Here is a 21008-nt window from a genome sequence, read left to right on the forward strand (position 1 = left end):
TATGCAAAGCACTAACATTTTTACAGGAAAACAACAAGAACTATACCAACAAAGTTTAGAATGAGTCATTTCTGATGCGTCAGAGGCAAGAGCACACTTCCCCTCTCCCTTTTTACACGCTCCTCTTCTCTCAATATACAGCCTAGTGCTGTAGAATTGGCTTAGGTGCTAATGTGAGCAATACATCAGGGAGTGAAAACATAGATGGTGTGTGATGGAGATGGGCAGCTATAGTTGTCCTCCCTATAAATGCTGTTTTAGCCGAAGTAAGTTTGTGCTCTCATTAAAAGGTGTCAGGAGCATAACACTGAGAAAGACATGAGATTACGGACGGAGTCTATAGGGGCGATTCATTTTATTCTCTTCCACCTGCTTACTTCACGGAGTCACTGATAAACACACAAAGTATGTTTCACACCTCTATGTGTGCGTTTCCTAGAATATCCATGTGTCCTGTGTGTTGGTATGTGCGGTGACATAAAATACGTGTGTGCATGTATGTGTGCGCTTATCCTCCAGGTTAGGGACTGATCTGTAATTGCTGTGTGGATTGAGGTGGCCCTGTAACCTGATTTCTTTCCTCTGGAGGGATGCTGGAGCAAAGCAGAGCCCGAGGTGGATTTAAGTTTAGTCTCCCTGAACGACAAAAAGATAACGAGGAGTCAGTCTAATATTGGCCAGAGTGTGTGTATATGTGTATATGTGTGGTGTGTAGTGTATGTGAGAGTGTGGCTGTCTCTGGATCAGGTTCTGATGTGACATTCTCTTTATACCTTCAACCTGACACACAGCTCTGTAACGCACCAGGTCATTGCGCTCTACGGGAAGTCATATGCTCCATCCATCCCTCTCTCACTCACTCGCTCCTTCCCTCTCACTTTATTTCTAACTCTCGAGCATTGTCCTTCGCCCTCGGCCCTCTCGTTTGAATACATTGCCGCCTACAGTTTCCCCTGTGTGCTATAGATTGCAATAGCTCCCTCCCACCTGTACTGTAGGAAGTATTCCTATTTCATTTGGTTAAGTTCAACACAACCACCGACCATACATACCGGTAGCAATACCAATTGAAATAATAAAATACGGAATCACATAGTGACGGTGGTTTATACTCTGGTCACTAATTGCACCTGGAACGTCACTATTTTATCAGGGTTCGAATTACAAGGGTGTAGGAGTGCTAGGGACTATCAAAGCAAATAAGAGCCCGTGGGTTATAATAAGTGTTTCAGTAAAAATATTGACTTTGATATACTAGGGCATTGTTTCTCAACCTTTATTCGGGACCGACCTGGGTTCAGATGGTATTTGTTTTTTCCCCAAATACATAAATCGCTTGACCTCGCCTGGTGCAAAGAAACCAAAAGAATACTCCCAAAAGTGCAAATTCCACCCATATGGCACTCCAAGCAGGCTCTGTAAAACACTCAAAAGTATTTAAGAGAAAACAAATTCTATTTAAACTCAGGTCTGATTAGTGTAATGGAGTTGATGTGTTATTTGAACTGAGGATACCAGCAAAATTACTGGAAGCATAGGTGTGTCCTGAATTTGAGTTGACCATGCAAGCCTCTAACTGTCCAGTTTGTAGTAGTGTATGAGTGCCCAATAGATTTGGTGGCACTGACCCCAATACTATGTTCAATAAATATGCAAAAGGAATACACAGGCATACATGTGCGCACATACACCCCAATGTAGGAAAGTGATGTTTATATGGCGCTGGCAAGCCAAGGTTCTCTGCCATCCACTGTGCCTGAGAAAACAGATGATATCACACCAACAGAGTGGCATTTCTATGGCAACCGTTGCTATAGTCAAACACACACTGAGCACAAATGCATGTAGTCCTCCCTTACACACAAGATCACTACATTAACAAAACTAAGGGCACATTCAGTCCTCACTCCCTGAAACCAGCACATGCATACATAATTTGATACTGATATTGCATACAGGATCTCGATCCAATCAAACATGCAGCCATAGACCAGCGCTGTCCAGGAGAGCAGAATTACTCACTGAATCAGTACCTGCTGTATCAGTCGAATAGGATAGGAAGGAAAAATGGTACACACAACATGTCATATTTTAATAGTGCATGCTTGCATGATAAGAGTATGATGCACTGTTGTTGTAGCCTGCTATGTATGGTGTATAACATCCATATAGAATTCTGAACAAACTAACAAATACTGTACAGCAGGATGCTTCTTCCAATCAGAAAGATTTCATGAAACAAAAATGGCAAAACTTCCAACAGAAGTTATTTTAATCGTGCCTGATTAGCTGTTTTTAGGATATATGTATACAGCTTAATGGAAACTGTTACTCCCAGTGACCATGTTTGCTTTCTAGTATGTGGTAACACTTCTGAGTGCCGATGCGCAAAATAATGGCGTCTCGGGAATCATGACCAAACAGAAAAAGGTGATGAACAGTATACGTTTCCAGCATACCCAGACCAGTTCTCCCCATACAGGCACATCATTGGAAAGCGCGTCGCTTGCTTTTATGAAGCATCTCCATATTGCGCAAACTTCCTGAAAAATTGCCTACGTGCTTCTGCAATGATGATCGCAATCTAAACGTTATTATAACCAAATGTAAGATAATGTCTCCAATTCTAAAATGACATTATACTTTTAAAGTTGTATTAGTTGTAAGTACAGATGCTCTCGAACAACGTGGTTGTTACGCATTTCACTTTTCTTGTCAGAAGTTTGTCAGTAATAGTAAGCCTCCAAATTCATCTACTCACCCGTAAACTAATCTCTCTCATTCTTTCTTGTCGAATTTTTGACAGATCCGCGACTCTGGACATGGTGAGAATCGGATCCCTTCCTCTCCAGTATGATAAATCCTTATAAAGGTTTAACGCTTGTAGCTGTCAAGCAGGTACTTCAAATATCCGCCTGTTTTGTTCTTCCCCGAGAGGTTAACGCTAAAGTAGTTATATGATTATATGACTAGGGTAAATTGACTGTGTAATAACCAAACTATTACGCCTTTACAAAATAGCGCGTTCAACTTCTCCAACGGTTCGGTCTCTGATGCTGCGTAAGAGGAGACTTTCTCATACAGGAAATTCGGTCGTTTTTTGCACTTCAGATGATCCACCATCACGCCTACTGGAGGAGGTTTCATAGTTTCAGAACCAGCCTCTCTTTCTCTCAATTCTGTTGTACCACTCAATGCGCTATGCTCACACAGAGGGAAAAAATGGAAGGAAGTAAATCAAGAAAACTTTTGAGCTCTTTCTGGTACCATGAAGATTGGGGGAGAGGTCACTAAATGTAAAACACACACACACACGCACACCATGCTAGATAAATGGACAAGCACAGGCTAATAATAATCCAGAAATACCAGAAATCAAATATTCACAAATATGTTGAAATAAGATGACTGCAACTTCACATGTAATAGCGGAGAAATGCATAACCAATTTACACTGAGGGGACCACTTCCAATGATGACATAATCAATGCCTTGTCAATTCATATGGACATGTTATATGAGTTGTAAATGCATTGTTGATAACAATCTCATATTAAATTGCATGTTTTGATCATGTCATTCTCATTTAAACATTTTCTATGGAGGAAAGTGGGCAGAAAATAGCAGCATAAACGTTGAAGCTGTAAGAAATGTAAAGTGGGTGGGGTGAGTGGTTGCCAAAATCTAGGGACATTTTGAGGAGAGGCTAATGGTTACAGTCTCCTGGCAACGCTGCCTCAACATCGGTTGCCAACTCTATATGCCTGGATTGTGTTTATTAAAATGGAAGAAAACAGACCGAAACAGGGAGGGAGTACCTGGACTTGCCCAATAAGAAATATTGCATTTGGTTTGAAAACATTTTCCGTTGCATGACCTAATGAACACAACCCAGCGCTCATATGGTTGGAGGAAGTATAATTCGTTTATAGTTCAAACTGGGCTTGAGTAGCTATTAGCTAACACCCAACAAACAAAGGGAGTATTGGACTGACTTGCGCTACTTGTCATGAAGTCCTTTGACACAATAGCGCAATTTGTTTGAGAAGTGTTTTTGACAAATGAGGCTATTGGTGAATCGGGACTTCAGTTGTTATAGCTTTTATACAGTACCTTTCAAAAGGAGAGGAAGCACTTTTCTTCATTCCCTCTTTCGGTTCTCTCAACTGTATCCATCTCATGGTATCTCTCCATTCTCTCAGCTCTTTAAATTTAACTGTACCCCTCTGTCCATCTCTCCCCCAATCGCTCTCCTGGCTAATGATCAATATATCAGCCCATTAGAAGGGTGGCAGTTAAAGGAGGACAGATTGTGTGGAAGCCCGCCCACAACACAGCAGTTTCAGCACTGACTTACTTATTTCCCATAAGATTCACGACTATGTTCATACTAAGCCGTATGCAGAACTTTAGCACAATCATGACTAGGTCGGTTGCCGGGGGAAAAAAAGTACAGGCTTTGTTGCCGACAATAGCAATAGCAATAGTTGGTGGAAAAACGTATTGGTTTGAAAGGTGTATTTGACTCCCTCACACAGTCGCGCTCTAACTTTCTCCTACCCGCTCTCTATCAGATTCCCATCCCAGTGTGCAAAATTTGGCACATTATATCTTAATGACAATTTTCTGGTTGGAAACTGGTTTTGTGATTGAGAAGACCATCTGGTTACAAATAAGTACAGACGTTTTTTTGATGATTAGATGAAGATGTGATACTTTGGTCAGGATTTTTTGAAAGGAGTTAGCTGGATGTCCAATGGGTATTGGACCATTCTTGATAAACAGGGGAAACTTAAGTGTGAAAACCCCAGCAGCATTGCAGTTCTTGACACAAACCGGTGAGCCTGGCACCTAGTACCATACCCCGTTGAAAGTCACTTAAATATTTTGGCCTGCCCATTCCCCCTCTGAATGGTACAAAAACAAAAAACATTTGTCATAAGAAACTAGCTCCCTGGTATACAGAAAATACCCGAGCACTGAAGCATCCAGAAAATTGGAACGAAATTGGAGCAACACCAAACTGGAAGTCTTCAGACAAGCTTGGAAAGACAGTATCGTGCAGTATCGAAGAGCCCTCACCGTTGCTTGATCATCCTATTTTCCAACTTAATTGAGGAGAATAAGAACAATCCAAAATTAATTTTTGATAGTGTTGCAAAGCTAACTAAAAAGCAGCATTCCCCAAGAGAGGATGTCTTTCACTTCAGCAGAGATAAATTCATAAATATCTTTAACGAAAGATCATGATCATTAGAAAGCAAATGAAGGACTCATCTTTAAATCTGCGTATTTCTCCAAAGCTCAGTTGTCCTGAGTCTGCACAACACTGCCAGGACCTAGGATCAAGGGAGACACTGAAGTGTTTTAGTACTATATCTCTTGACACAATGATGAAAATAATCATGGCCTCTAAACCTTCAAGTTGCATACTGGACCCTATTCCAACTAAACTACTGAAAGATCTGCTTCCTGTGCTTGGCCCTCCTATGTTGAACATAATAAACAGCCCCCTATCCATCGGATGTGTACCAAACTCACTAAAAGTGGCAGTAATAAAGCCTCTTGAAAAAGCCTAACCTTGACCCAGAAAATATTTTTAAAAACAAAATCAGCCTATATTGAATCTACCAATCCTCTCAAAACATTTTTAAAAAGCTGCCTTCCTGAAGACAAACAATTTATACGAACCACTTCAGTCTGGTTTTAGACCCCATCGTAGCACTGAGACTGCACGTGTGAAGGTGGTAAATGACCTTTTAATGGCGACAGACCGAGGCTCTGCATCTGTCCTCGTGCTCCTAGACCTTAGTGCTACTTTTGATACCATCAATCGCCACATTCTATTGGCGAGATTGGAAACCAAAATTGGTCTACACGGACAAGTTCTGGCCTGGTTTAGATCTTATCTGTCAGAAAGATATCAGTTTGTCTCTGTGGATGGTTTGTCTTCCGACAAATCAACTGTACATTTCGGTGTTCAAGGTTCCATTTTAGGACCACTATTGTTTTCACTATATATTTTACCTCTGTGATATCATTCGGAAACAATGTTAACTTTCACTGCTATGCGGACAATACAGAGCTGTACATTTCAATGAAACATGGTGAAGTCCCAAAATTGCCCTCCCTGGAAGCCTGTGTTTTAGACATAAGGAAGTGGATGGCGGCAAATGTTTTAACTTTTAAACTTGGACAAAACAGAGATGCAAGTTCTAGGTCCCAAGAAACAAAGAGATCTTCTGTTGGATCTGACAATTAATCTTGATGGTTGTACAGTTACCTTAAATAAAACTGAAGGACCTCGGCATTACTCTGAACCCTGATCTCTTTTGACGAACATATCAAGAATATTTCCAGGACAGCTTTTTTCCATCTTTGTAATGTTGCAAAAATCAGGAAATCTCTGTCCAAAAATGATGTAGAAAAATTCCTCCATGCTTTTGTTACTTAATGATTAGACCACGCTTTCTCCTATAGAGCTCCATTTTATGGAATGGTCTGCCTACCCATGTGAGAGACGCAGACACGGTCTTGACCTTTAAGTCTTTATTGAAGACTCAGCTCTTCAGTAGATCCTATGATTGAGTGTAGTCTGGCCCAGGGGTGTGAAGGTGAACAGAAAGGCACTGGAGGGTTTGTGCCGTGGGGGAGATCTTTATGGGCTGTACTCGGCCTTGTCTCAGGGTAGTAGGTTGGTGGTTGAAGATATCCCTCCCGTGGTGTGGGGGCTGTGCTTTGGCAAAGTGGGTGGGGTTATATCCTGCCCGTTTGGCCCTGTCCGGGGGTATCGTCGGAGGTCTACCTGGCCTGATGACTCCTTGTTGTCCCCAGTCCACCTGGTCATGCTGCTGCTCCAGTTTCAACTGTTTTGCTTGCGGCTATGGAACCCTGACCTGTTCATGTGCTACCTTGTCCCAGACCTGCTGTTTTGGACCCGCTCTCTCTACCACACCTGCTGTCTCCAACTCTGAATGTTTGGCTATGAAAAGACAACAGACATTTACTCCTGGAGGTGCTGACCTGTCGCACCCTCTACAACCACTGTGATTATTATTATCTGACCCCGATGGTCATCTATGAACGTTAGAAAATCTTATAATCGCCAACCCCCACAGCCAGAAGAGGACTGGCCACCCCTCAGAGCCTGGTTCTGTAAATTTCTTCCTAGGTTCCAACCTTTCTAGGGAGTTTTTCCTAGCCACCGTGCTTCTACATCTGCATTGCTTGCTGTTTGGGGTTCTAGGCTGGGTTTCTGTACAGCATTTTGTGAGATCGGCTGATGTAAAAAGGGCTTTATAAGAAAAATGTGATTTATTTGATTGACATACACAATCCGTCTCAATTGTCTTAAGGCTTCAAAATTCTTAAACTTGTCTCCTCCCCTTCACCTACACTGATTGAAATGGATTTAACAATTGACATCAATAAGAGATCATAGCTTTCACCTGGATTCACCTGGTCAGTCTATGTTACGGAAAGAACAGATATTCTTAACATGTTGTATACTCAGTGTATGTCAGCCTCTTGAAGGACGTAGGGATTGAACGCCAGTCTTCGGGGTTATACACATACGTGTGAAGAGACGGGAGCATTACCACTCACCCATGGGCTCTATACTGTCGTCTTTTAAAAAGGCTTCATCTTAGGGAGTTTGCGTGGGAGGGAAAGGGTCCTCTTGATTTTGAAGGACATGCTAATAGTGGTGGCAGACACTGACAGAGTGACAGTATGACACGTTTGACTGTGCTGCCTCTATTAGTCCTCTTCCTCCACAGCTCTGGTGAATTTTGGTCGTTGCTGTGGGTTACCACTCCGCTGCGGAGCCAGACCGCTTTGTGGAGAATTGTGTGTGCCTGTGTGTGTGCGCGTGTCGGTGTGAAAACCAATGCAAGTATGTGTGTGTATTTTGAGTCAGCAGCGCGTAGGTGTCTCCATGGACAGATATGCTCCTGCTCCAGTGAGATAATGACCAGGTGCTGGGAGACTTTACCCACAAACCCTGTATTCAGCCCAGCACAGGGAGACCAGGACAAAATAACCACATAGGTGTGTTTGTTTGAATGTGTTTCATAGTGTGATAATGTAGCAACAGCAGAGAGCAATGTTATTCTGAGTAGCTTGTTTGAATTATACTTACATTTGTTCTCTGTTGCAATCCAGAAATATGGCAGAACAGAGGATAGGAGAAGGAGGCTACAGGAGAGAGGAGGGGGCAGAGGGGTGGATGACTGTACCTACAAAACATCTGCTTGAGTGGATGGTGCACTGACTCACTCTATGACACACACATTGTCAAATACCCACACATCGCATACTCACCTATAGTGAATTCATACACAATTCTTTTCCTATGTCAAACACACAGATGTATGGACACACACACACACACACACACACACACACACACACACACACACACACACCCTTCAGAAATTATTCACACCCTTTGACTTGTTCCACATTTTGTTGTGTTACAGCCTGAATTTAAAATATAATAAATGGAACTTTTGTGTCACTGGCCTACACACAATAGCCCATAATGTCAAAATTGAATAATGTTTTTAGATTTTTTTTTACAAATTAATTACAAATGAAAAGCTGAAATGTCTTGACTCAATAACTATTCAACCCCAATTACGGCAAGCCTAAATAAGTCCAGGAGTAAAAATGTGCTTAACAGGTGGATGGACTATAAGTGTTTAACATGATTGTTGAATGTCTACCTCATCTCTGTACCCCACACATACAATTATCTGTAAGGTCCCTCAGTCGAGCAATGAATTGGGCTCCTGAGTGGCACAGCGGGCTAAGGCACTGCATCTCAGTGCTAGATGCGTCACTAGACAAATCCAGGCTGTAACACAACCGGCCGTGATTGGGAGTCCCATAGGGCAGCGCACAATTGTCCCCGTATTGTCTGGGTTTGGCCATCATTGTAAATAAGAATTTGTTCTTAACTGACTTGCCTAGTTAAATACATATTTTTTTATATTTTTTATTTCAAACACAGATTCAACCAGAAAGGCCAGGGAGGTTTTCCAATGCCTCCCAAAGAAGGGCACCTATTGGTAGATGGGTAAAATAAAAACAGACATTGAAAATCCCTTTGAGCATGGTGAAGTTATTAATTACACTTTGTATGGCGTATCAATAGATCCAGTCACCACACAGACACAGGTAACCTTCCTAACGCAGTTCCCGGAGAGGAAATGGTGACTTTAAAACTGAGGATGAATCAAAAACATTGTAGGGAAACAACCTAAATGGCAGAGTGAAAAGGAAGCCTTTACAGAATAAACAATATTCCAAAACATGCATCTTCTTAGCAATAAGGCACTAAAGTAAAACTTCTAAATATGTGGCAAAATAAATTAACTTCATGTCCTGAATACAAAGCGTTATGCTTGGGGCAAATCCAACAACACGTCATGGACTACCACTCTTCATATTTTCAAGCATGATGGTGGCTGCATCATGTTATGGGTATGCTTGTCATCAGCAAGGACGAGGGAGTTTTTTTAAGATAAAAGAAACGGAAGAGCTAACCACAGGCAAAATCCTAGAGCAGGAGTGTCAAACTCATGCAGAACGACAGTTTTGTACCTTGTCATCTCGGGGGTTTGAACTTGAAACCTTCCAGTTACTAGTCCAACGCTCTAACCACTAGGCCACCCTGCCGCCCAATTAGAGGCCTTAATACATCAATCAAGTCCAAGGGAGGTACGAAAACCTGCAGACACTCAGCACTCTGTGGAACGAGTTTGACAAGCTTCTAGGAGGAAAACCTGGTTTTGTCAACTGGGAGACAAATTCACCAAAATAACAGTTGCTTACCAAGACAACATTAAATGTTCCTGAGTGGCCTAGTTTTGACACAATCTGTTTGAAAACCTATGGCAAGAGTTGAAAATTGATTTCTAACAATGAACAACCAACCTGACAGAGCTTAAAGAATTGTTTAAATAATCATTTACAAATATTGTACAATCCAGGTGTGCAAAGCTCAGATTTACCCAGAAAGACACCGCCCTCTTTTACACTGCTGCTACTCTCTGTTATTATCTATGCATAAGTCACTTTAATAACTCTACCCACATGTGTATATTACCTCAATTACCTTGACTAACCCGTGCCCCCACACATTGACTCTGTACCCTCTGTATATAGCCTCGCTATTGTTATTTTACTGTTCCTCTTTAATTATTTGTTACTTTATTTATTTTCTTTATGTATTTTTCTTAAAACTGCATTGTTGGTTAAGGGCTTGTAAGTAAGCATTTCACTGTAAGGTCTAAACATGTTGTATTCGGTGCAAGTGACAAATAAAATTTGATTTAATCGCTGCCAAACATGTATTGACTCAAGGGCGTGAATACTTATGTAAATTAGATAGATGGGTGTGTAGATGGGTTTGAAAATAAAAAATGAATTCAGGCTGTAACAAATTTGGGGGGGGGGGAATAAGTCAAGGGGTATGAATACTTTGAGGGCACTATGTACGCACACCCGCACACTTGTGCATGGACACACATGAAGAGCGAAGATTTAAAAAAAACACCCAAGCCCTAACAAATGTTGTACAGATGTGTGTTACATCTTCAAGGGATTTCTGCTCCCTACAGTCAACCTCTCAACATTTCTACACAAAGCAAATAAACAGTGAACACCTTTCACAAAGTCTACTACAGATGTCCAACTCAAACAAACATCGGCAGCTACTGAACAGTATGATGATATTATTGGTTGTACAGGAGCAGATGGTAATGACCTTAGTTGTATCACATACTGTATGTTAATGTCTGTGTGCGTGTGTTTAGCTTATTAGACCAGCATGAAATGGCCCCCCGCATTGTGCCTTAACAACAAGATACTTGTACAAAGCACACACATACCTTATAAAAGCTAGCAGATCTATACACCCTGTGTATAAAGCTACCAATGCTTTTCAAATACTTTTCATTAAATGGCTACTGCTGTACTAAAGTGGGTATGATTATGATGTGTTAGGGGCCTACAGGAAAGACTGGGTTGTGTTTATTGGGCACCAAACCGAGGATGGATTACCTGGACCTGGTCCAATAAGAAACACAAATTTTGGTTTTCAAACGGTTTAAAAATTGCTTTTACTCAAATACTGTACTGCAACTGAGGGAATGGGAAACTAGGGGAAGCGTGGCAAGTAGTTATTATTTATTTTACTGACTGATCCATGGGTATTTGTCTTGAAGCAAAATATATGTAGTGCTTATAAAGACTTCATGAATGTTCTATAAAGCCTTTATTAGTTGACTTTCATGGAACCTCCAGGTCCCTGTTAGGTGTTTCTGCCACAACTGCCAGTTGGAGGATTAGTGGAGGTCAGAGGTGACTAAGTTTAGTGTAGAAGTCTTCCTGAATCAGAGACCAGAGGCTGTCCTTTGAAACGGATTGTGACTTTCATTGATAATAACCTATACAACCTGGCCAGAATGTCACAAAAAAATGTCATAAGGAAGTCATCGCAACTAGTTTCAACTGCTTTTTGTAGCCTACAACTTAGTTTTAACTTGAAATGATCTAGGCCGGCTAATTGGAGCATGCTTACAGGACACTCCTCTGTTGTTTCAGTGTATTTAATGAAAATCTGGGAGGCAGGTTTCATTTCAGTTTAAGTCTGGTTTGTAGCTTTCCCCACTAAGGGAGCAGACAGATGCCGGAGTAAAACATTAAGGCTTTACGGTTCTCTTCAAAACCCATATCAATAGACATCAGGAATTCATGAAAAGAGTTGAAGCAGTTGAAAATACTGTACACACACATTCAATTACTGTGCAAAACATTGCAACATTAGATGTACTTACATTCACACTTGCACATTGTGAACTTCTGTTTACATTCCTTCATAATACTATGTCAAAACACAAGGGCTGACCCCATTTGGATGACTGGTTGATTTTTTTTTAGTCTAGCAGTCATAAATATAATATTTGTTTTTGTTCATGGCACACGAGTCACCGTCTGATTTACACCCATCTCAGTGGACTAACTCATCGAGGAGGCCGCGGGGATGCCAAGGTCCAAGAAGGATGGGAGTGTTTCGAAGCTGCACAAGGCACTTCCCTCTCCAGAATGCGGTCTCTCCTGCCATTCCGTGCACATTCATTGTTTCATAACTTCTTGTTTGCTCTTTGATTGTTAGTGTCTATCAATTCCCCATTACATTACAATGTTTGTTTGGTTACGGTATTATCTGATAATGCATTCAATATATTATTACAGTCGTTTACCGTTCTCATTGTCGGAGTGGACAGGTGTTTTGCAGAGCTAACAACCTATGCTACACTTGTGAGAAATAAGTTTTGGTTTATTTCATTCCATTTACGAGTTTTGTCAATGTCTTTTCTTTGGAGTGCTTTATCAAATGTTAAGGACGCACACCTGAATACCTATATAGGAAGTAGGCCTAGGCTACCTGGCCTGCACACAAATGTAGACCTATAAAATGTGCCCATTTGGGGATGTCTGATAGTATTTCTGATCGTCTTAACTCACCACCTCCAATGAACTGTGGCACTACTCAAAAGTAGATTTTTCTTCTCCTCAAACAAAGTAAACAAAGTCTGTTTTTAGAATCCATTGAGAATTACAAAAGTTTGATGGATTTGAAAAATATTTCCAGCTCTCTCCCTTCCGATAACCAGTTGGCATGAAAGGGAAAAATGTTATGCTCTGATCCTGTGGAAACATCAAATAACAGATGAATTCTTATCCCTTGCACAAATAGCCTACAACTGTGTCTATCACGAGCTCACTGGGCAAGAAACTGAGGCCCCAAAATATTTTATACAGTGTTGCAAGTTTGCTAGCACAATCTTCAGGCTAGACACAGTTGATACAATGTTTCAAGTTCGTTGCAGACAGGCCTTGCATAGCCAATATGATTTATAAGACATTTATTTTTAAATCAGAAAATGTTCTACCTGCAGGCTGCAATGTTTCTATTTGTTGGCTTTATGTAGGCTATTTTTACATTGTTGGCAATTAAAATGTAAGATTTATATCATTTTTATTTAGATAGAATTTAGAACCACGACAGTGACTTTTACATAAAGACTATTATAAATTAAATTGAAACTGAAAACTGCTCAACGAAAATGTGTACATGGAAATCATAACTGGCACGCAGATCAGTAGAAAATTGGCACTCCAAATGGAAAAGGTTGCCAAACCATGGTGTAGCCTATTAGTAGCAACTTCAGGAGCATAAGGGCAGAATCTGCAAAGGCCGGCAGTGGGAGGAGGGGGGTCTGGAACAGTTTTATTTCTTCTGGTTAAGCCATCTAGATCTCAGGCTCACACAAGTCTTTTGTGTGTCTTAATTATTTAATCAAAGAGCGTGCTTCAGCATCAGACAAGATCAGTACACAGAGGGTTTTTTTGGGGGGGGGGCAGCCCTAACACACACACCACACCAAATAAGTCCCGCCCTATTTAAAAAGTCCCTCTACTTTTCTATCACAAGCTTGTGTTGAAGTCATGTCTCAGTACTCAGCTGATCAGGCCCCTGATTCCCAACCTAAATTTTAGACGTCAGAATCTGTAAGAAAGAACCAGTCTTAAACATACACAGGCTGTTTGGTCGACTGGTTTGACCAGGTCTTTTACATACATTCATAATGTTACACAGAATCAGCCTTGAAGACAGGGCTCACCTGCTGTAGCCTGTAACCATGCAGTCTGGGTAAGCAGACTGTTATGATAACTAGGCATGTCAGGCAGAAACCAGCCTGTAAAAGATAAATCACAACTGTCCATTGGATCACCATTGGCTAGGCTTCATATAGTACTCTTATTTATCTAGACCCCCCTGACGTGGATAGTATTCTTAGGCTACTTTGTTTAAAAAGTAGATCAAGTGTATACAACATTCTCCGGGGTTGAGGCATAGTTAGATTTTTCAACCAGACTCCCATGTGACATGTGTTACAGTGTGTTGCCAATGGTATGTTCTCATGGCCTCCAGTCAGTATATGCTGGAACACTGTCATAAATTTCCTGGAACACTCTTCCATGACCATGTGTGTGTGTGTGTGTGTGTGTGTGTGTGTGTGTGTGTGTGTGTGTGTGTGTGTGTGTGTGTGTGTGTGTGTGTGCCTATGTATGGGTGTGCACATGATGTATAAAGTCCAAGAGAACTGTCTGATACAGGGAAGAGCAAGTTTGAGTCACACTAAATTAGTCAGACTGTTAGTGTTGAACGCCATTGTCCCTTCAGTTTATGGATTGTACAAGCTCTGATGGTTGACTCAGCATTGTCGGGCTGCTTAATGCACCAGTGCCAAAAAAATCCCTAGCCTAGATCTGTTTGTTCAAGGCTGGCATGACAATAATTGTAGGAGTTAGCAAGAGAGCAGAAACAGTTTTTGGACCATGCTTCCAACACCTAGCTGTCCTCTACCAGATTCTAACTGGTAGCAGGAGGGTTGACAGTGAGGGAGGGAGAGAAAAGCTGACTGCTAAGCTCTACTGTGCTCAAAACAAAACAAAGTGATTTACTCTGCCCTCTAAGGGACATAATTGGTACATACACACTCCCAATAGCACATAGTCAAGTACAACTAATATCTCAGGGAATTTCAGGGATCTGAAACACACAAAAAATATCAACATACATATTCAATATGTAATAAACAGTATAATTGAATTGATTTGAGTGCCAATCCATAAAAAAAACATTGTTTCCATTGTAATGTTTCGCTGGTATTGTTACTCAATATAAGTGGTCAGTCATTGCAAGAGAATGACCAGTCCCTTTCACAGTATACTACATATTTAAAGACCATGAACAAAGTCCACTGTAACCAACAGAAGCCAATAATCATGAAGTATGCACTCTGTACACAACCTCCTAGGTCTCTAAGCCCATAGGTTGACTATACTAGACACAATTATGCAGTTATCACAACTAATGCTACTTATGGGACAAGATTATTCCGATATCACCAACTAATGACAACAAACAAATATATGCAGACATATTTATTGACATGTAGTATGTTTATTGGTCACCATTCCATTTAAGTCATGAATCAACACACCTTGTTCAAAGGTCAATTTTTTTCTGACTCACTGTCTCCTCTACCATTACTTTGGTAGCAAGTCTACGGGCACACAATTCAATATGATCAGCACTACTATACAGTGTTGTTGTCATAATGATATTACCCTATTAGGAAGTGACCTTATATGTATAACGGGTTTTAGATAGTGTGTGCTGTGGGTTGGTCGGGCGGTTAAGGCCGCTACCAATGGCACATATGCGATCCCATATCTGCGAGGGATGGAATCCCGATCTTCTACACTGTTTCTCCTCTAAAGGTCTCTCCTTCATTGATATCCATCAATGTCAATAAAAATATGATTGACTCTACTGCAGAAAGTAGGCTTCTCCTACCTTGCGGTTGCCGGCCATCTTGCGTAGGAAACTGAAGGTGCGCTCTAAAGGGCTGCCTGTCCTCTCCTCCCGGGCCTCGTCTCTCTCTACCTCTGTCCAGCTTCCCTCTCTCCCCCAGAGCAGCAGACCCAGGTCACTATCCACACTGCAGGAGGAGAGAAGGAGAACATTAAAAGAGAGGAGAGGGGAAAGGACAGGAAAGTTTGACAAAGAAAAGAGAGAAACCGTGAAAGTTTGTGAGAGGATGAGAGGACGGAGGTTGGCAAAGGGAAGAATTAAAGAGGAGGGAGGGACAGAAGACGGGAACGATTTAGAGAGGATTATAGGAAGAAAAAAGATTTGATAAAATGACAAAGAAGAGAGATAGGGAGAAAAGTGGAGAGAGAGAGGAATGCCAGATTGCATATTATCACTGCAGTCCACTTTTAGGATTGATTGTAAATGGTAATTTAATAACATCGGACACAACTATAAAAAGCACTGTGGCTTCCGTGAGAACAGGATACAGAGCCAGAATGGAGACTGCAATGCGCGAGACAAAACATGCTCAGAATTGAGACGGCGGTTTGCTAAAGGAAATAGATCCAAAATGGCGGCCTCCTTTGCACAAAAGGGAAAATTGGGAGAAAGGCAACTCACCTCTGTGTGGATCCTCCAAGTTGACAGTAGGGTAAAGTCTCTGGAATGCACAGATCAGAAGACATTCAACACACCTTCCTAAACACTCTCCAAAGTTATGACTCTGGCTGAACTTCTCAATAACAGCGATGCCTAGAACAAGGCAGAAAAAAAATAAACAAAATACTTTTTTAAACACACAAAGTAGGTTAATGTCCCAATCACCTGATGCTCATTCAAGGGCTGCAGTGCTATCTTTTACCAAGAAAAAAACTTGCCAAGCACAAAGAGTAAGCTGTTATGATAGTGAGAGGCGCAGATAGCCTATAGGCTACTGAGTTTGAGAACAAAGGTTAGAAGAGAGGGATAGGAAGAGAATGATGGAAGATATTATAGTAAAACCAAGTTGGTCATCTGAGCAGGAATTGAAGTGGAGGAGACTAGTACAGAGCAAAAGCGGAGAGATGGGAGAGTTAGCAGTAGAAATGGAGGCTCTGCTGTGAACCTGGGACTGGGGCTAGCGATAGAACAAACACAGGAAGAGCGCTTCCGCACTGCTGCACACACACACAAACACTGCTGCACACACACACAGATGGAGGCATACACATACAGAGTGGCAGGGGCACACACACAGACAAACAAACCCTTAAGAATCACATACTGAGAGACAAAAGACAGAGCCAAACAATGAGAAATAAAGACAGAAGCATGCACACAAACTGAAACACAGTACACACAGTGAAACACAGTACACACAAACAGTGAAACACAGTACACACAAACAGTGAAAAACAAAACACACACACCGAGTAACAATCCTGACAAACACTTGTGCACAAACTGACAATCATTGACAAACAAAAACAGGCATGCACTTAGTGCAAATTACAATACCCAATTATAATAATTAAATATACCCACATAACATTTACAAAATTATTCAACTAGTGTAAACAAAAACAAGGCACAATGACACAGTCTAGATACGTTACAGACCGCATAAAGGGAAGAAAGACCCTCTGCAGTGAGAGCAGCGTTTGGGAAGAGTCAGGAGTTTATAGACTTACTCAAATCTAGAGATGACTACAAGGATACACTCTGCCCTGAAAACATTGGAATCAGCTACTTTAGCACTTCAGGTAACATTCCTTGGCTGCGTTCCAATTCTCTACCCTTCTCCAGAAAGTATACAGTCCGCTTCATGGACTGAATTTAAAAAGGAATGGACAGACAGATGTAAGAAATACGGGAGAAACGAGTGTACACTTTAGGGGGAAGGGATACAGAATATGACCCCTTTAACGCTGTGAACTTGTGTCTGACCACAGGTTGTGTTCATTAGGGCACACAACAGAACACTATTAAATGTTTTGCAAAAGGAAACAAATCTCTGTTTCTTATTGGACAGTCGCAGGTAGGCCCTCCCCGTTTTCTTTGTTTGGTACATAATGAACACAAACCAGGCGTGCAGTGTAGGATTACCGTAGCAGTCGGAGCGTGGTCGGGGGGCTGTGCTTTGAAGGTTTCTGTGACGCGCCACACTGAGGGTCGGGGCCGATGCACTGCAACCCTGCAGCTGGTTTGCCTGCTCCTGTTTTACACACAGTTACACAAAATGAGCATTGCACTGCTCTTTATTTTGACATATACAGTTCAAGTTGGAAGTTGACATACACCTTAGCCAAATACATTTAAACTCAGTTTTTCACAATTCCTGACTTTTAATCGTATTAAAAATTCCCTCTTAGGTCAGTTAGGATCACCACTTTATTTTAAGAATGTGAAATGTCAGAATAATAGTAGAGAGAATGATTTACTTCAGCTTTTATCTTTTTCATCACACTCCCAGTGGGTCAGAAGTTTACATAACCTCAATTAGTATTTGGTAGCATTGCTTTTAAATTGTTTCACTTGGGTCAAACTTTTCAGGTAGCCTTCCACAAGCTTCCCACAATAAGTTGGGTGAATTTTGGCCCATTTCCTCCTGACAAAGCTGGTGAAATGGAGTCAGGTTTGTAGGCCTCCTTGCTCGCACATGCTTTTTCAGTTCTGCCCACATATTTTCTATAGGATTGAGGTCAGGGCTTTGTGATGGCCACTCCAATACCTTGACTTTGTTGTCCTTAAGCCATTTTGCCACAACTTTGGTAGTATGCTTAGGGTCATTGTCCATTTAGAAGACCCACTTGCGAACAAGCTTTAACTTCCTGACTGATGTCTTGAGATGTTGCTTCAATATATCCACATAATTTCCCCTCCTCATGATGCCATCTATTTTGTGAAGTGCACTAGTCCCTCCTGCAGTAAAGCACCCCCACAACATGATGCTGCCACCCCCGTGCTTCACGGTTGGGATGGTGTCCTTCGGCTTGCAAGCATCCCCCTTTTTCCTCCAAACATAATGATGGTTATTGGCCAAACAGCTCTATTTGTTTCATCAGACCAGAGGACATTTCTCCAAAAAGTACGATCTTTGTCCCCATGTGCAGTTGCAAACCGTAGTCTGGCTTTTTTATGGTGGTTTTGAAGCAGTGGCTTCTTCCTTGCTGAGCGGCCTTTCAGGTTATGTCGATATAGGACTCGTTTTACTGTGGATATAGATACTTTTGTACCTGTTTCCTCCAGCATCGTCACAAAGTCCATTGCTGTTGTTCTGGGATTCATTTGCACTTCCTCTGTTCGCCTCGGTAGATATTCCATTAAAAATCTGCCATTTCCAGCTACAATAATGATTTACAACATTAACAAGGTCTACACTATTTCTGATTAATTTGATGTTATTTTAAAAATGGACGAAAAAAATTGCTTCTCTTTCAAAAACAAGGACCTTTCTAAGTGACCCCCAAACTTTTGACCGGTATTGTACATTAACATTACAACAACAAAAAACATTACATTTTGCTCATCCCACAACTTTCATAGCATTAAAAGTCCCTATGGTTCTCTCAATACATGCATTTCAATTCAGAATGAGTGACCGCCTGCTCGTCCAATCAAACAACCCTGATTGTACAGGCTCACCTCCAATATGGAGTAGTGCTGCACGTCAGACCCTGCCTCTTCCTCTGTGAGGGAGGACAGGGAGCCCTCCTGGGTAATGGGGTTCCTCCGAGGATCCCTCCCCCCTCGCCGGACATCCAGCGCCACACCCAGAACCTTCTCCATCTCCTCGGGGTCCAGGTTCTCCAGACTCACACTAAGGGAAGATTCAGTTCAGTTGAACTTTATTTATCCCCTCAGGAGCAATTAAGAAAGGCAATGTCAGTTTACACATATAGAAATTCTCCAAAAATACATACAGACATCACATTTCCCAATAAATTATCCTGATACATTTGCAGAAGTCTCCGAACACTTATACACACTACCATTCACTAGTTCACAATGACTATAGTTGCAGATGAGAGGTTGTCTCCGTAACTGGATTGCGTCGAGGCACAGATCTGGGGAAGGGTAACAAAAGCTGTCTGCAACATTGAAGGTGCCCAAGAACACAGAGGCCTCCATCATTCTTAAATGGAAGAAGTTTGGAATCACCAACACTCTCCATAGAGCTGGCTGCCCGGCCAAATTGAGCAATCAGGGGAGAAGGGCCTTGGTCAGGGAGGTGACCAAGAACCCGATGGTCACTTTGACAGAGCTCCAGAGTTCTTCTGTGGAGATGGGAGAACTTTCCAGAAGAACAACCATCTCGGCAGCACACCACCAATTGGGCCTTTATGGTAGAGTGGCCATACGGAAGCTACTCCTCAGTAAAAAGAACATGACAGTCTGCTTAGAGTTTGCTAAAAGGCACCTCAAGGACTCGCAGACCATGAGAAACAAGATTCTCTGGTCTGATGAAACCAAGACTGAACTCTTTGGCCTGGATGCCAAGTGTCAAGTCTGGAGGAATCCTGGCACCATCCCTACAATGAAGCATGGTCAGGACAGAGGGAAAGATGAACGGAGAAAGTACAGAGGTCCTTGATGAAAACCTGTTCCAGAAAGCTCAGGATCTCAGACTGGGGTGAAGGTTCACCTTCCAACAGGACTACGACCCTAAGCACACAGCCAAGACAACACAGAAGTCGCTTCGGGACAAGTCTCTGAATGTGCTTAAGTGGCCCAGCCAGAGCACGGACTTGAACCCGATCGAACATCTCTGGAGAGACCTAAAAATAGCTGTTAAGCGACACTCCCCATCCAACCTGACAGAGCTTGGGAGGATCTGCAAAGAAAAATGGAGAAACTCCCCAAATACAGGTGTGTCAAGCTTGTACCGTCATTCCCAAGAAGACTAGAGGCTGTAATCACTGCCAAAGGTGGTTCAACAAAGTACTGAGTAAAGGGTCTGAATACTTATGTAAATGTAACATCAGTTTTTTATTTTAATACATTTGCAAAAAATTCTAAACATATATTTATATGCTTTGTCATTATGGGGTATTGGGTGTTGATTGATGAAGAAAAAAAAATATTTAATCCATTTTAGAATACGGCTGAAACTTAAAATCTGGTAAAAGTTGAGGGGCATGAATTCCTTCCCTAAGGCACTGTATGTCTGTAAATCTGGACACACTGAACACTCCCAATTCTCTTCCCAAGACAGGGCCGTTGTGGGATAAACCAACCCTTACCAGTCATATCACCAAGCTGTCACCAAGGCTTGTGCCAAATATGATTTACCTTGTACCTACCACCCACTGGAAATATGTTATTGTCAGGTAAATCATATGACGAGGTGAACAGGTGGCACTTTTAAGAGATGTGGAGACAGTCTCAACAACTAAAAAGGCATTTTAGGAAAATTCTACCCAATAACTATCTCAACAACTAAAAAAGCATTCAAGGGAAATTCTACCCAATAACTATCTATTGGCATTTGTTTCATTAGTCCATTGTTGACATAGTCCCAAACTGTCATCATGAGGGGATGATTTCTGTATTTTGAAAGCTACCTAACTTGATT

At 41.7% G+C, this 21008-nt stretch overlaps 1 protein-coding gene across 3 annotated transcripts in view; it reads right to left on the reverse strand.

Annotated features, from left to right (window-relative positions):
- The window catches only part of LOC135549855 (rho guanine nucleotide exchange factor 2-like), a 64591-nt gene that overhangs the window by 33617 nt on the left and 9966 nt on the right, over positions 1–21008 (reverse strand). Inside the window, exons 3-6 of one of the 3 annotated variants that reach the window (XM_064980204.1) lie at positions 19079–19253; positions 17540–17648; positions 16076–16115; positions 15437–15581 (exon numbers count right to left, since the gene is read on the reverse strand). In XM_064980204.1, coding sequence (XP_064836276.1) covers positions 15437–15581; positions 16076–16115; positions 17540–17648; positions 19079–19253 — 469 coding nt within the window. Of the gene's footprint in view, positions 1–2761; positions 5169–15436; positions 15582–16075; positions 16116–16279; positions 16560–17539; positions 17649–19078; positions 19254–21008 lie in introns of those variants that run through there. The other 2 variants (XM_064980206.1, XM_064980205.1) reach the window with 2 other exon arrangements.

The sequence above is a fragment of the Oncorhynchus masou genome, chromosome 12 (genome assembly GCF_036934945.1).
Source record: "Oncorhynchus masou masou isolate Uvic2021 chromosome 12, UVic_Omas_1.1, whole genome shotgun sequence".
In the NCBI taxonomy this organism is placed as follows: Eukaryota; Metazoa; Chordata; class Actinopteri; order Salmoniformes; family Salmonidae; genus Oncorhynchus; species Oncorhynchus masou.